The 15,000-nt window shown below is 41.5% G+C and overlaps 2 protein-coding genes across 9 annotated transcripts in view; one reads left to right on the top strand and one right to left on the bottom strand.

Moving 5' to 3' along the window:
* The first annotated feature begins 279 nt into the window (after window positions 1-279).
* fip1l1b (FIP1 like 1b (S. cerevisiae)) lies at window positions 280-6,749 on the top strand. 8 transcript variants are annotated; one of them, XM_026948112.3, is made up of 17 exons: window positions 280-549; window positions 955-1,012; window positions 1,125-1,185; window positions 1,738-1,844; window positions 1,970-2,034; window positions 2,232-2,342; window positions 2,492-2,622; window positions 2,867-2,979; window positions 3,207-3,260; window positions 3,838-3,937; window positions 4,049-4,202; window positions 4,876-4,902; window positions 5,019-5,073; window positions 5,390-5,448; window positions 5,550-5,748; window positions 5,850-6,014; window positions 6,431-6,749. In XM_026948112.3, the coding sequence occupies exons 1-17, from the start codon at window positions 456-458 to the stop codon at window positions 6,567-6,569; spliced, it is 1,692 nt and encodes a 563-aa protein (XP_026803913.3). In that variant the 5' UTR covers window positions 280-455; the 3' UTR covers window positions 6,570-6,749. The 8 variants fall into 8 exon arrangements, with proteins under 8 accessions (XP_026803913.3, XP_026803919.3, XP_053086918.1 ...); XM_053230943.1 differs by having other exon boundaries at window positions 281-549; window positions 5,393-5,448; window positions 5,871-6,014; XM_026948113.3 differs by having other exon boundaries at window positions 281-549; window positions 5,393-5,448; window positions 6,428-6,749.
* A 1,264-nt stretch (window positions 6,750-8,013) lies between these two features.
* The window catches only part of chic2 (cysteine-rich hydrophobic domain 2), a 7,627-nt gene continuing 640 nt past the window's right edge, over window positions 8,014-15,000 (bottom strand). Inside the window, exons 2-6 of the mRNA XM_026948120.3 lie at window positions 14,868-14,922; window positions 14,322-14,477; window positions 12,630-12,686; window positions 12,487-12,546; window positions 8,014-11,629 (exon numbers count right to left, since the gene is read on the bottom strand). Coding sequence (XP_026803921.1) covers window positions 11,579-11,629; window positions 12,487-12,546; window positions 12,630-12,686; window positions 14,322-14,477; window positions 14,868-14,922 — 379 coding nt within the window. The 3' untranslated portion in view covers window positions 8,014-11,578. The remainder of the gene's footprint in view (window positions 11,630-12,486; window positions 12,547-12,629; window positions 12,687-14,321; window positions 14,478-14,867; window positions 14,923-15,000) is intronic.

Below are 15,000 nucleotides of genomic sequence, written 5' to 3'. Positions count from 1 at the left end.
TAATGAAAACATTGTGTAAAAGCAAGGTTATAACTTTAAAAATGATCTTACATTATCTTAAAATATATCTTTAAAAAACTTTCAAAAGTATAATCATATAACTTTTCGCGTAGTATTTAATATCGTTAATTAATTAATTTTGTTTGAATTAAACGCAAAGTTTTTTTCTGACGCAAATGTGCTGTGGGGAAAAAAAATGATAAGATAATTCCAAACCGGAAGTTCAGCCCTTACGGACTTTTATTATGTCACCTCTGCACCGGAAGTCATGCTTAACCTCGGCACGCTTACTTCCTGCGTAAAAGTGTGCCAGTAGAAGGAAGTGTAGAGTGTTTACCCCTTCATGTGTTCTGTGCAGATAAACTCCTGCTCTGTGCGCGCTTATGCGGGGCTGAGCTGGTCGTTTTAGGGTCAGACATTTTGCGGGGTTTCTTTCAGGGGAAGTGAAAAACAAAATGTCTGCGGAAGAAGCGGAGAAAACAACAACAACAACAACAGCGGCGGCGGAGGCTCCTGCCGGGGATGAGGAGGAGGAATGGCTGTACGGCGGTGAGCCTTTATTCTAGCAATATTCCACAATTTCCGGCTCATTCTGCAGATATTTAATCTATAATACATTTTATCAGCAATTTCTAAATTAAAAGTCAATTACATTAAAACCCAAAACCACATTTTGGGCCTGAATTATGATGCGCGCGATCAGGGCTGCACGGTATATCACTTGTCACTTGATATCGCGATATCGGTATTTGCAATACATTCTATATAAATAACCACGATAATGATGACAATAATAATAATAATAATATGCAGCAAAGTAATCATAATATATTTCCTCCCATGACAAGTAATATAAGCTTACAGCTACCAATTTAGCATCATGTTTAAATAATGTAAATAATGATCTAGATTTAACACTTTTATTCCTTCTCATGTTCCGAATCTGTGCCGCAGATGAAGGAGAAACCAAGGAGACAGAGGAGGAAGAGGCCAAACTCAACGCCGCTGTCAGGTGAGCGCATCGTTCACACTGTAGTTTGATTCATTAATGTTGCGCTACGCTGTAAACAGTTTATATAATTTATAATTTATAATTTATATAACGTGTGTGTGTTGCTCTGTAGCGCCCCCTCTGCTCCTGCAGCCCCCGAGGAGAACAGCACTGGAAATGGAGTGGCCAGTCAGGTAGCTAGTCCTTCTGTCCCAAAGTGATTCATTTGGGATTCATTTGAGATTTATGTGAGATTCAGTTCAGGATTCATTTGGAGTCAGCACCAGTGGAATTCATTTGGGATTCATTTGGGATTCATTTGGAGTCGACTCCAGTGGGATTCATTTGGGATTCATTTGGGATTCATTTGGAGTCGACTCCAGTGGGATTCATTTGGGATTCATTTGGAGTTCGGCTCCAGTGGGATTCATTCGAGATTCGGTTTGTTGAGGATTCATCTGGGATTCAGATATTTTGAGATTCAACTCCTTAGGGATTCATTTGGGATTCACTTGCTTTATGTATAGAAGTTTCTTTGTAGGGAATGAAGTAATGGTAGTGCACTGTAGTGTGTCCATTAGGGGTCTCATGGATGTGATGTAGGACTGCTCCAGTGTTAACTGTATTATTGTTTATTATTGTTATTGTTACCTTTATCACATCTACATCGTGTACGGAACTAAAGAGAATTTTCAGTACAGTTTGATCTGAATGATGAATAACACATAAGTAACGTCCCCGGTCAGGAGGAGGCGCAGGGTGACAACGAGGACAGCGAGAGTGACAGCGATGACGACGACGATGACGTCCGCGTCACCATCGGCGACATTAAGACGGGCGCGCCTCAGTACACGTGAGTCAAAGGGAAGCCATTCATCTCCCATCTCAATTTCACATGTGTTTAAACTCAGTATTGCGGTTCTGTGCTGTGTGTTTGTACTGAGCTGAGTTTAAACTGAGCCGCGTTTCCATTTCCAGCTCGTATGGAGCGGCGCCGGTCAATCTGAACATAAAGACAGGTGGCAGCAGGCCATACGGAGCAGGTACTGAATTAATTAAGAATTTAATTTACACTGAATCAGAATATAAACTCTGTAATTAAACGAACCATTAAGTGTGTGTGTGTAATGGATATAACTTTAGTATGAGTTCCAGAGTTCCTTCCTGCATAACACTGTACTTTCTGTGTGTGTGTGTGTGTGTGTGTGTGTGTGTGTGTGTGTGTGTGTGTGTGGGTCAGTGGGCGCGAAGGTGAAAGGTGTGGATCTCGATGCCCCAGGCAGCATCAATGGCGGCCCCGTGCTGGAGGTGGACATGGAGTCCTTCGAGGAAAAGCCCTGGAGAAAACCCGGTGTGTGTTATCGTCATGGCTGCCGATAAGCTAAGCATAAGCAAGCTAATGACTGAGGTTCAGGATAGTTAGCGTTAACACTTATCTCAGATGTCATGGTTAAGCGTGTGCGTGCGTGTGTGTGTGTGCGCGTGTGTGTGTGTGTTTAGGTGCTGACTTGTCGGACTACTTTAATTATGGCTTTAATGAGGAAACTTGGAAGGCGTACTGTGAGAAGCAGAAGCGGCTGCGTATGGGCCTCGACAACATCAACATCAGCTCTGCTACCAGCAAGATTTCTGTAAGTCCCCTTGTCCCCTATGCCCTTGTCCCCTATGCCCTTGTCCCCTATGCCCTTGTCCCCTATGCCCTTGTCCCCATCTCTTCCTCTCCCCTTGTCCCTTGTTCCCTTATCCGCTGTCCCCTTGTCCCCTTGTCCCTCTGTCCCTTTATCCACTCTTTCCTACCTAACCCCCATAACCCCGTCATTCCTGTAACCTCCTGCACCTTGTTGCTTACTTTTTTTCTCTTTGTTTATTGCTCAGGTTCAGCAAGGCAGGACAGGGAACGATAAAGAGGCTGCACTTCCTGCTCACGTTGCTAAAACAGACTTTACCTCCCCATCTAACCTGTACAAGACAGGCCTGAACCCGGCCAGGTACACACACACACACACACACACACACACACACACACACACACACACATAGTCTCAGCTCTATTTTAAATGTTCAGGTGTTTACACTCATGGGTCATTAATTTGTCCTCTTAAATATACCACTGTGTTTGTGTGTATTGTTATACCCTTGCGTGTGTGTGTGTGTGATGCGCGAGAGGAGGCGGTAACTCTTCTCTGCCTGTCTTCCCTTACTCATGCCCTCATAGGATATCCCCTCCGCAGTGGGCGGGGCCTGCATCCCAAGACACGCCCTATTATACGTAAGTGGGTGTGGACACGGGCGTGGTTTCTTGTTTTTTGAGTTTTTTCTCCACAGGCCTCAGATTTACTGGATGCCAAGTTGTTTTTTTTTTGTGTGTCTTTTTCATTTATTTGTTGTCTTCATCACGTGGTTGGTCACAGATGGTGTTTTCAGTTTTGTGTTCATTTACGTTTTGTTTAAGAAACCACTGAGATGCAGGAGTGTTTTTCTTTTTTTGGTTTTGTTTTCTCTGCCTTAAATCACATGATTTTTAAAATGGAATTTAAATGAATGCAGAAGTCTGAGTGCATTACCAAGATTTATTTATTTATTGTGATTATTGAGCATAAAAAATCATCTGGGTACATTTTATTATTAATGCATGAAAAAAGTAGAGTTGCTCTGTAAATTGGTAAATTATTGCACTTTTTATTGTGAAAATATTGTGATATTTTTTACAGTTCGTTCAAAAAATAGTTCAGTGTTGGATAAATAAATTGATGTTGATAGTGCACTCAGATTTTTTTTGTTGTTGTTGAGTGTGTATATATTTTTTTGTTGATTGACGTATGTGTGTGTGTATGTGTGTGTTGCAGGAAGTCTACTGGGACCATCGATGTGATTGGTGGACAAACAGCCACCATCAGCAGGGTGGAGGGACGACGCCGACACAATCTGGAGGGAAACAACATCCAGGTAACTCTCTCTCTCACACTCTCTCACTCGCGCTCACACACACACACACACACACATGATGTTATATATATTCTCTGAAATCTGTTATTTATTCTGTTGTGTTGTTTACAGGTGATCTCTGAACACACCACCTCCGAAGCAGAGGCCACGCCTGCCAAAATCCCCGCCTTCTTCCCCCCAGGGCCCCTCCCTCCCAACATGCCACCACCTCCTTTCCTGCCTCCGCCCCCTGTTAGCCAGGCTCCGCCCCTTATCCCTCCACCAAGTGAGTCTCTCTCTCTCTGTCTCTCTCTCTCTCTCTGTCTCGCTCTGTTTAATGCTGTATTTAACGCAGAATCGGGAAGCTGGATTTCATCATTTTCGAATTCCAACGTAGGAAAAACATGGACACCTCCATGAAAACAGTGTGTTAGCGAACAGCTTGTGATTTTGAACATTCATGATGTTTGTCTTCTCAATTAACTCTTGATGGTGTGAGTAGCCATGTTCATACGACTCAGAGTTGAGGACACCTTCCTGAGTTTCCGAGTAGGAATTCCAAATTGTGGAGGGAGCTTGATTGCGCGCACGCGTGTGTTTTCTGTCAACGTTAAAAATATAGAATAGCAAGTTGTAGTTGAACGCAGTGCAAGTTCTAAAGTGTATTATGCTAGATTTCACAAGTGTGCACATTCCTGTAACATCGTCACTACTGGAGCAGCACGACTACCGTAAATACTGTAACAAACTGGCAAGTTACAATTAGGCTAATTCAAAAGTTATAACAGACATCACTTTATGCTAGTTATATGTACTACTGCAGTCTGCTAGTTTTTAATACTAACCCTGATATTGTGTAGCATGTTTACAACATTTTATTTAATATTCATATGGAAATATTTAATTATGATGTTAATATTTACTGAATTAATTATACGTGTTTCTCTCGTTCCTCACAGGACTCCCGATCACCGTCCCTCCTCCTGGTACGTTCTGTTTTACTGCCCGTAAATAAGTGATAAATGTTCAATGATTTACCTTAAATGCTTTTAAATTATTTCTAGCATTTGTGATGGAATTTGTTTGTTTGTTTGCATCCCAGGTTTCCCGCCTCCTCCCACTGGCCCGCCCCCTTCACTCATGCCAACGTTAGACAAGTAAGTCCATCATCCAATTAAATCATCCAATCAATCATCCAGTTAAAGCCTGTTAGCTAATTGAGGCTGTTAGCATATGAGGATTTAGCATCAGACATTAAAAAAAAGAGGATAAAGGACTAAAGTTAGTAATATTTTCAGTAACATATAGCTTATGTCAGTAGTAATAGCCATAGTGGTTCATACTGATCGCTATGACGAGGCTGGCAGCGATGTTAATGAGGGTGGTGACGACAATGGCAGTGATGATAGTGACAGTGATGATGATTATGATGATGATGATGATGATTATTATTATTATTATTATTTTCTCCAGCAGTGGGCATCCTGGAGGATACGACTGCCGTCCTGTCACTCCGTATCCTTTCCCACCAGGTCAGTTCAACTTATTTTTACACTGATTATAGTAAATATGTGACTGTAAAAGAGTCTGAACTGTGAATTATGGATGGTGTGTGTGTGTGTGTGATTATCAGGTGGTTATCCGCCACCCATGCAGGGGCCTGTGAACAACTGGGCGGGGATGATGGACAACTCAAAGCAGTGGGATTATTATCCCCGCCGAGAGAAAGAGCGAGAGAAGGAGAGAGAGAGGGAGAGGACGAGGGACCGAGGACACGACCGGGAAAGAGAGAGAGAGCGAGAGCATAGTCCCTCATCCATGGCCTACAACAGGTGAGCTACACATCCTTAATTATATTCATGATAATAGCAGTTAATATAAAATAAACAAAACAGACAGATTTCTTATCTAAATATATATTTACTCTCTGTAGCTCTCTCTCTCTCACACACAGTGATGAAGAACGCTACCGTTACCGTGACTACGGAGACCGCGGGTATGAGAGGCATCGGGAGCGGTCGAGCCGAGAGAAAGAGGAGAGACACCGTGAGAGGAGGCACAGAGAGAAAGAGGAGGGAAGGCACAAGTCCTCACGCAGGTAACACGCACACGCACACACACACACACGTTCATTACCACGCTAATGCTAAAGCTCACTGGCTCAGAGGACACGCCTCCTTTGCTGGGATTGAAACCAGAAGACACGCCCCTACACTCAGTCTGAGAGGCGCAGCAACCTCTTTAACTGGGACAAACATTTAGAGGCCACGCCCCCTTCGTTGGGGCTAATGATCACTGACCACGCCCCCTTCGTTGGGGCTAATGATCACTGACCACACCCCCTTCACTGGGGCTAACGATCACTGGCCACGCCCCCTTCGTTGGGTCTGACTCTGAGGCCATGCCCCTTAACTAGGACAAAACTCCTTTAGTGGAACTCGAGTATTAATACAGATTATGCATATCTGAGACTCGTCTCTCTCTCTCTGTCTGTCTCTCACTGTCTCTCAGCAGTAGCAGAAGGAGGCACGACAGTGAGGAAGGTGACGGCCATCGCAGACACAAACATAAGAAGTCTAAGAGGAGTAAAGAAGGCAAAGAGCCGAGCGAGGAGCGAGCAGCCGACCAGGAGAACCAGGAGGCCATGGAGTAACGTCTCGTCACGTCTCGTCTTTTCTGAGCTCTGAACCATGCCCGTGCCAGCAGAAATCGAATCCTCTATACTCTTCTGTAGTATTTTTCCATTTTAGTTCTTCTGTTTGTTCCGATGTTGTGTTTTCTCCAAGTCTCGTTTAGATGTTGATTTGTTGGATTAAAAAAAGGCATTTGGTAATTTCTGTAATGAGAGTCCTGTTTAGTGCACTTCTTACAAATGTAAATGAATCACTGGAGAAATCATTCACAGGTGTCAGTGAATCACTGGAGGAGTCGTTTAAAGGTGTAAATGAATCACTGTAGGAATCGTTTACAGGTATCAGTGAATCACTGGAGGAGTCGTTTACAGGAGTCAGTGAATCACTGGAGGAGTCGTTTACAGGGGTCAGTGAATCAATGGAGGAGTCATTCACAAATTTAAGTGCATCATTCATTTGCAAACAAAATGAAATCAGTGGAGGAGTACTTTAGAGATATAAATGAGCAAACTGAGGAGTCATTTTACAAGTAAATTCCTGGAAGATCCATTTACTAATTTTAGTGAAGCACTGGAGGAGTCATTTACGAATAGTGAGTCATTTACAAAGTAAGTGCATCACTTGAGGATTCATTTATAACCGCAAGTGAATCACTTGAATTAATTGAGAGCTGGTCTTTAAGTGCTTTTCCCTGTATGATTATTACATTAAGTATACATCTTTTACTATTAGTTTCACTTTAATTACTCAAAAATAAGGTTTAATACAACAGTGAAGTGGGCGGAGCCAGACAACAATAAATTTCCTAAATACCAGGTGGAGTCTTGACCTTGAGATCACAAAAAACTATTACCTGTAACCCACTTAAACACTTTGTACTACACTAATCTAGTGATGTTCGGTAATGTTCACTACAAAGGGCACATTAACAATAAAAATCAGCTGTGGTCATGTCTCAGATCACACACACACACACACCTCCTGCGTTAAGTCCCAGAAGACGTTTTGTCATGGAATGAAGTCTGTGGTCTTCAAGTTCTTCTGAATAATGAATCACGGCTGTACTGCGACTGTAACGGAAGACACTTTAGCTCACGTTTTCTCTCTTCCTTTCTTTCCATCTCCGTCTTCACTCTTCATTTATTTTTCAGTCTTTTTATTCTCCTTCCTCTTCTAAACTGCAATCTTCCTCTTTTCCTTCTTGCTTTTTCACTCCCTCCTTTTTCTTTCTCTTCTCTTCTTTATCCCTTTTTTATCTTCTTCCCTTCAATTTGCTAAGACAATCAGTCTTATTACTTTTTACTTTTTCTCTACTCATCCTCCCTTTTCTCCTCAGCCTTTTTCCTCTCTCCATCTCTCTTCTCCTTCTTATACTTCCTCTCTCACTCCTTTTTCAGCTCTTCTAAAGTTTTGGCACCACGCAGTAGACCGTCAAAATACACTCATTTCAGCGTAACACACACACAGCAGTGTATTTGTACTTTATTCCTGTACATACACAGTACTTAAATATTCTTTAGAGAAACAAACAAACAAAAATAATAATAATGGATGAACATGAAGACGTGGGTAAAACTTATTGAACAACACACACTCATACACACTTGGTTAAAACCTGCTGGGCAAATTTTACGCTCAAATTAAGGTAACACTTTTTTATACACAATTATGAACAATGTGACTTTAATCTCGTTTTTGGCGTAAAGTTTCGCTAAATTAAACTCAGCAGTGAACAAAAGTACAGAAGCCCTAAGAAGCCATGCATTATTATTATATATTTTTTTGCTTTCTTGATTTCTCGTGATCTTGACATAACAAAAATCTGTTTTCTCACGATGTAAATTTACTAACGTGGACGTTATCGATCTCCGACAAACAGAGCTGATCAAAGTAAAAGCGAATTTGTTCATCCGTGATGCTGCGGGATTGCGCTAAGCTTTAGCTGCCTCCAGAACAATAAACAACAACATCACGTCACGTCGAGATCATGAGAAAACAAGAAAGGAAAAAAATAATAATGCTTCCGTACAAACGAGTCGAGTATCGTAGACATATAATCTTAATTACGATCTCCGAACCCACTCCAAATGCGCTAAATAATCGCTCAAAGAAACGGTTTCACGTGTTCGTACAATGCTAACCGGCAAAGTAATTAACGGTTAACGTTAATCTGTGGTTTATTTCTTTTCCTTTAAGACCACTACAACAAATGAATCTGTCTTCAGGTGCTGGACATCTCACAGCTTCTGTTCCTCAGCAGGTTCCTGAAGGTGAAAAATCACCAGGCAGCAAAAAAAAAACCAAAAAAAAAACCTGAAAACATATAAATTATAAAAAAAATCCACAAATGAGGGATGCACCAATACCAGAGCTCTGTGTATTTTTTTTTTAATTATTATTAGTATTTCTAAATAAGGTACGTAAAGGAGCAGTTTGGTCAAAGATACAGACTTTGATTACATGTTAGCTGAACTAGCATCATAGCTTCAGCACTAAACTACTCCATTTGGTGTAAGGCGTCATGGCGGACATTTTATTTTTGGCCAAACTGCTACTTTAATACAATCAGAAACTAAACTAAGACCTAAAAATACAAGAGGGGTGTTTTTTTTTTTTTTTTAACCTCAGCAAAGTTTTGTTGATTGTTTTTCATTAACTCATATCGCTCATGAGACAGACAGATACAAAACACACACACACACACACACAAACCGAAGAAGTTGAACATTAGCTGCTCTTTTTTAACAGAGCAGGTAAACAAAGCTAATAAAAATACTTTAAAAATAAAATAAAAGGCTTGTGGGAGCTTTACTGACTAAAACGCTTCTCATAGGAGGAAGTATGATTTTTTATCAGTGACAAAAAATAACAATTAGCCACTTTGCTAAGTACAGTAGTACTTTAAATTAAAATAAAAGTGAAACAAATCCGCTATGTGACTTGCTAGCTAGGATCTAGCATGTTGTGTCTTGCTAGCATAGCCTTAAGTGGCTAGCAAAATAGCTACCCTGAAAATATAAAAAGGATACAATTAGCTGTTTTGCTAAGCACAAAAAGTTATGATCCTGCTGTTTCACACAGGAATAAAACATATTTCTGTGTGAAATGTTATAGTGTTCATGACAAAAACGCAGCAAACTGACACACGACATGCTAGCTAGCGTGTGCTGGCCTTGTTAGCATAATATTAGCTAACTGAGGGGAAATGTTTCCTATTTTTTCTTCAGATTTTACCAAAACTTTTTGTGTGTTAAATGTTATCACGATAAAAGGAAAAATATTTTTTATGAAGAAAAACTTTTTTTTTTTTTTGTGAAGAAAAATGTACTAACAGCTAGCAGGGTGGCTAGTTTTCAGAGTACGGCTGTGTCTCAAATCACACACTATGACCTAATGCTTAAAAGTATTAAGTGTACACTAACATACATTAAGAGAACATACTTTTAAGAGTTTATACATGAGAGATTCATGAAACTAAGCTGCTAACCGGATTGTATTAGATGTCAGCATGCTAACATGCTAACAGTGACCCACAGTGACTACAATACTACAGACGGATGTGATTTGAGACACTGCCTAGTTTTCAAGAGATTTATTGTCACTCACAACCTCCTCTGTGAGAAGATTTTTATGGGTTTGATAAAGCTCTCACAATCTTTAAAAAAAATAATAAAATAATAGAAATAATCCGTCCTGTGCTGCATTAAGGGATCCGGCTGCGACCTGAACCTTCCGGAAAAGTCTCACACTTTGTTTTTTTTACTACACAAGTCGGTCCTGTTCAGTGCAGCCGGTGTGTGATTGTCTCTTTCAGGTTCATTTAGGAAGGGAAAACAGCGGATCGTTATCCATTATGGAGCGACTCGCGCAAGTAACGTGCGTCTCCGGGTCACGAGGAGCGGAAACCGATCACAAACTCGATCACGTAACATCACATCACATGGCTAAGACGTCCTTTTCGTTCCTTTTTGTTCATTTTTAGCATAAAATGCTAATTTTAATCCTGCGATAAAGGATTACCAATGTTAGCCAGCTACATAAACACACATATGCACTGCGTTACGTTTGCTTTTCTAGCGTTAATGTTACCTCGTCTTAGCAGTCACTGTCTGATGTTAACGAGCTAGCTGAGTTCACTAGCAAGCTAGCTATCACAGTGTTCATGACAGAAAAAAATAATAACGTGATTTATACTTGTTATCGGATGGCTTGCTAGCATAACAACGTACCTCGCAGATAGCATTCTTGGCTAGCTATCTGAAATTTGAAATATTTTTGTTTTAGAAGAGACTGAAACCTATTTTTTGTGTTTAATGTGCTGAAAATTACTGAATAATCTGGATCAAATTTACACCGAAAACAAGCTAAGCATCAGAATTCTGCATCGTTAGCATGAATGTAGTTTGGCGATCCTAGCCAAGCTAGTCGGCTACCTCAATACAACCAGCTAGCTTAGCTTACATCATGTTACCTCTTTAGCAATAGACAGCCCAACAACAAGCTCCTCAAGAACCTCAGGCTAATTATTATACTGCAGTGATGTCACGCGATCATGTTTTCTGATTGGTTGATCGAACATAAGCTCCGCCCTCCACCTCGATGCTTGATGACTCGGTGTTGCTGTTTGCTCTCCGCTGGGGGGAAAAAAATGACACTGTTTTTTTCTTTCATCGTTGCTACGTTGCTATGGTAACCCCCGTTTCTCTGTCATATCCAGATTCACAAGATGGCTGCCGGTGGCTCAGAGCCTTGTGCTGCAGGACCGTGGTGTTCTCAGGTGGATCTGAACGCAGCAGGGGCGAGAGGGCGAGATGAGGGGCGGAGAGGGGGCAAGGGGCAGTTACGCAGGGGCAGTTACGCAGGTGTGTAAACAGCACTGAGTGTGGGAGAAGCAGCGTATATGTATATGTGTATATGTGTATATATGTGTATGTATGTGTATATATAGGACGGGTTTATAGTCCGGAGCGAGGGAAGTGTGACAGTACCAGAAGAAGGCACCTTAGGCAGAGGACAGCGTGAGCAGCTGCTAATCCGGCCTGAAGATGGGTATCTTGGGTAGAAACTCTATTAAGATAACCTGCACAGCACAGAGAGAGAGAGAGAGAGAGAGAGAGAGAGAGAGAGAGGGAAAGGGAAACAGAGAGAGAGAGAGAGAGAGAGAAAAACAGAGAGAGGGAGAAATAGAGAGAAACAGAGAAAGAGAAAGAGAGAGAGAGAGAGAGGGAGAGAAACAGAGGGAGAGGGAGATAGGGAGAGATAGAGAGAGAGAAACAGAGGGAGAGAGAGACATTTAGGTTTATAAAGTACAATAATATTTTGTGTACTGATTAAAAAAAAACAGAGATTTGGGATAAAAGCTTACTACGGTTTCAGAACCAGGATTATAAAATACTTTCCTGTTTTTTTCCTCACTATAAGAACAGATCTGTTGTAGTCTTACAGGAATAACACACTCCACAATGTGCGGTTATACAAATATAATGCACCGGGGAGGTGCGATGCCACGAAAGCGCAGAATTATCGTATAAGTGCACAGTGTGGCGTGTACAGTCTTTTATTCCGCTTATACCCCAGCAATCTGCCAACGATTCCAAAGTCTAATGTCTTAATGAAACGACAAATCGCAGATTTTTACGGTCTACAGTCACATTTAATGATGTGTTCCTGTTCTCACTTACGTTAAAGCTGCGATAAACAATTATTCTCTCACCAACCTCGCGCTCTCTTTCTCTGTCCGTCTGTCTGTCTGTCTCACTCTCTTTCTCTCTCTCTGTCTCACTCTCTTTCTCTCTTTCTCTCTCTGTCTCTCTTTCTCTCTCTGTCTCTGTCTCACTCTCGTTTTACCAAGAAGCTGGAAAGTGTAAGCTCCTCTGCTCTGAAAACGTTCACACGCTGGGACTCTCTGTAAATCACAGTGACTGGAGATTAACTTACGTATTCCATCATGTTGTTGGTTTCACACTTCCGTTTGCTCAGCCTCCAGTGCAAACACAACTGAAAAAGAGAGACGCGTTAGCAAAGATGGACACGAAAGACAGATTAAAAACACAAACACACACACACACACACTCACTAACCTTGTGATAAAGGCGGTTGTTCTCCCACTCCAGTAACTTCTCTATGGATCTGCGTGTCTGAAGGAGACAAAAGGGAAAGAAAATAAACCCAGTGTACGCTCACATGCATTTATCTTTTCTTCTCTACTTCAAGGATGAAGATTAAAGCGGTGTTTTAAATATTTTTGTATTTTGCATATTTTTTTTTTAGAGCAACAATGTGGTGACAAAAATCCTCAGCAAAGCAGCAGAGCATTTTACAAAAACACGGAGAGCTGAGTTCGAGGGAAATTTAGTTTGTAATTAATTTGTAAAAGGTTTAACGTTTTATTAATGTCTACAGAAAAAAGGAGTGAAATAAAAAAAACTCTAAACTTTTGAACAATTTTTATATCTACAAACATTTAACACTGGAAATGAGGAAAAGTAAAAAAATGTGCAAAACAAAAAGGAAGAAAAACAACAAAAATTCTTTTTAGTTTTATTTCCTATAAAAATGATACTGAAATTGTATGGTCATGTTGTCCAGCTCCGGTGTTCACTTTGGGGAACAGCGAGTCCGAGTGCTGTGTTCATATTAATTACAAGGTGAGACAACATTCAACAGATATTCATATTTATTCTTAAACTTTCTTCCACGTCTGGAAATTTGTGCCTTTAAATTAGTATACGAATACTTTTCCAGATTTTTTCATTCTATCCATCAAAGGCTGCCATTTAAACAATAAGAGTGCAACGATGTGAGTGACTGGTGAGTGTGTATGAGTGTGTGTGAGCATGTAAGGGTGTGTAAGGGTGTGTATGAGTGTGTGTGAGCACGTAAGGGTGTGTAAGCGTGTGTAAAGGTGTGTAAGGGTGTGTATGAGTATGTGGGAGCATGTATGAGTGTGTGTGAGCATGTAAGGGTGTGTAAGCGTGTGTAAAGGTGTGTAAGAGTACGTACGCATGTGTAAGGGTGTGTGTGAGTGTGTGTAAGCGTGTATAAGGTTGTGTGTAAGAGTGTGCGTAAGGGTGTGTAAGGTTGTGTGAGAGTGTCTAAGAGCATGTGTAAGGATGTGTGAGTGTGTGTAAGAGTGTGTGTAAGAGTGTGTAAGAATGTATATGGCTGTGTGTAAGGGTGTGTGTGTGTGAGCGTGTGTGTGAGTGTGTGTAAGTGTGTGTGTGTGAGCGTGTGTAAGTGTGTGTGTGAAAGGGTGTGTGTGTGTGAGCGTGTGTGAGTGTGTAAGGGTGTGTGTGAGTGTGTAAGGGATTGTGTGAGTGTGTAAGGGTGTGTGTGAGTGTGTAAGGGTTTGTGTGAGTGTGTGTGTAAGGGTGTGTGTGAGTGTGTAAGGGTGTGTGTGAGTGTGTAAGGGTGTGTGTGAGTGTGTAAGGGTTTGTGTGAGTGTGTTTGTGTAAGGGTGTGTGTGAGTGTGTAAGGGTTTATGTGAGTGTGTTTGTGTGTGTGTGTGAGTGTGTAAGGGTGTGTGTGAGTGTGTAAGGGTTTGTGTGAGTGTGTGTGTAAGGGTGTGTGTGAGTGTGTAAGGGTTTGTGTGAGTGTGTGTGTAAGGGTGTGTGTGAGTGTGTAAGGGTTTGTGTGAGTGTGTAAGGGTTTGTGTGAGTGTGTAAGGGTGTGTGTGTTTGTGTAAGGGTGTGTGTGAGTGTGTAAGGGTGTGTGTGAGTGTGTAAGGGTGTGTGTGAGTGTGTTTGTGTAAGGGTGTGTAAATGAAGACTGACGCGTTTGCTGAGGCAGATGACGGGCCACAGACTGAGTCCCAGCGTGCAGCAGCAGCACAAACAGCCACACAGCAGCCAGCGCACGTTCACCGGCAGCGTCTTCCTCAGACAGCCGTTCACTCGACTCATGCTGGCTTTAAACTCCTCCGGTGCCACCTGCACATCAGCACAGGAGGAACAACACCAGCACCTTAATCAGCACACATGCAGCAGTGAAATAAACACACACACACCTCTTCCTGCTTCTCACTCGGGGCCACACGTGCCCTACACTCGATGCTCGTCTCCAGTATTTAGGGCTCGGCTCCAATTCACATACATTCTTTTTATTTTGCACTTTTATTCTTTAAAGTCCAGTGTATAAGTATAAGACTCTCCTGGATGGAGTGTGTGCAAACATACCTGCATCTGACTCATGTTTTACACAGCTTACACAGTAAATCTCTCAATCTGGTTTAGTTTATTAGGCTCTACATGGGACACTGTGTGTATGTAGTGTTCATTAATGTAGTGTTCAGTGTGTGTGGGAAGTGCTCACTCACTCACCTTCCCTGTAAGTGCTGAGGGAAACTCTGTCTCAAATTTATTGCTGAGTCCAAATCTAGAGACAAAGAAAGCACAGTTCATGTAAAATCTCCTTTTAATGACTGTTAATTCATTAATTTAAAATATTGTTATT

This window comes from Pangasianodon hypophthalmus, chromosome 28, assembly GCF_027358585.1.
Source record: "Pangasianodon hypophthalmus isolate fPanHyp1 chromosome 28, fPanHyp1.pri, whole genome shotgun sequence".
NCBI classification, from domain to species: Eukaryota; Metazoa; Chordata; class Actinopteri; order Siluriformes; family Pangasiidae; genus Pangasianodon; species Pangasianodon hypophthalmus.
Note: the sequence above shows the minus strand (reverse complement) of the source record. Positions and strands in the feature narration are given on the sequence as shown.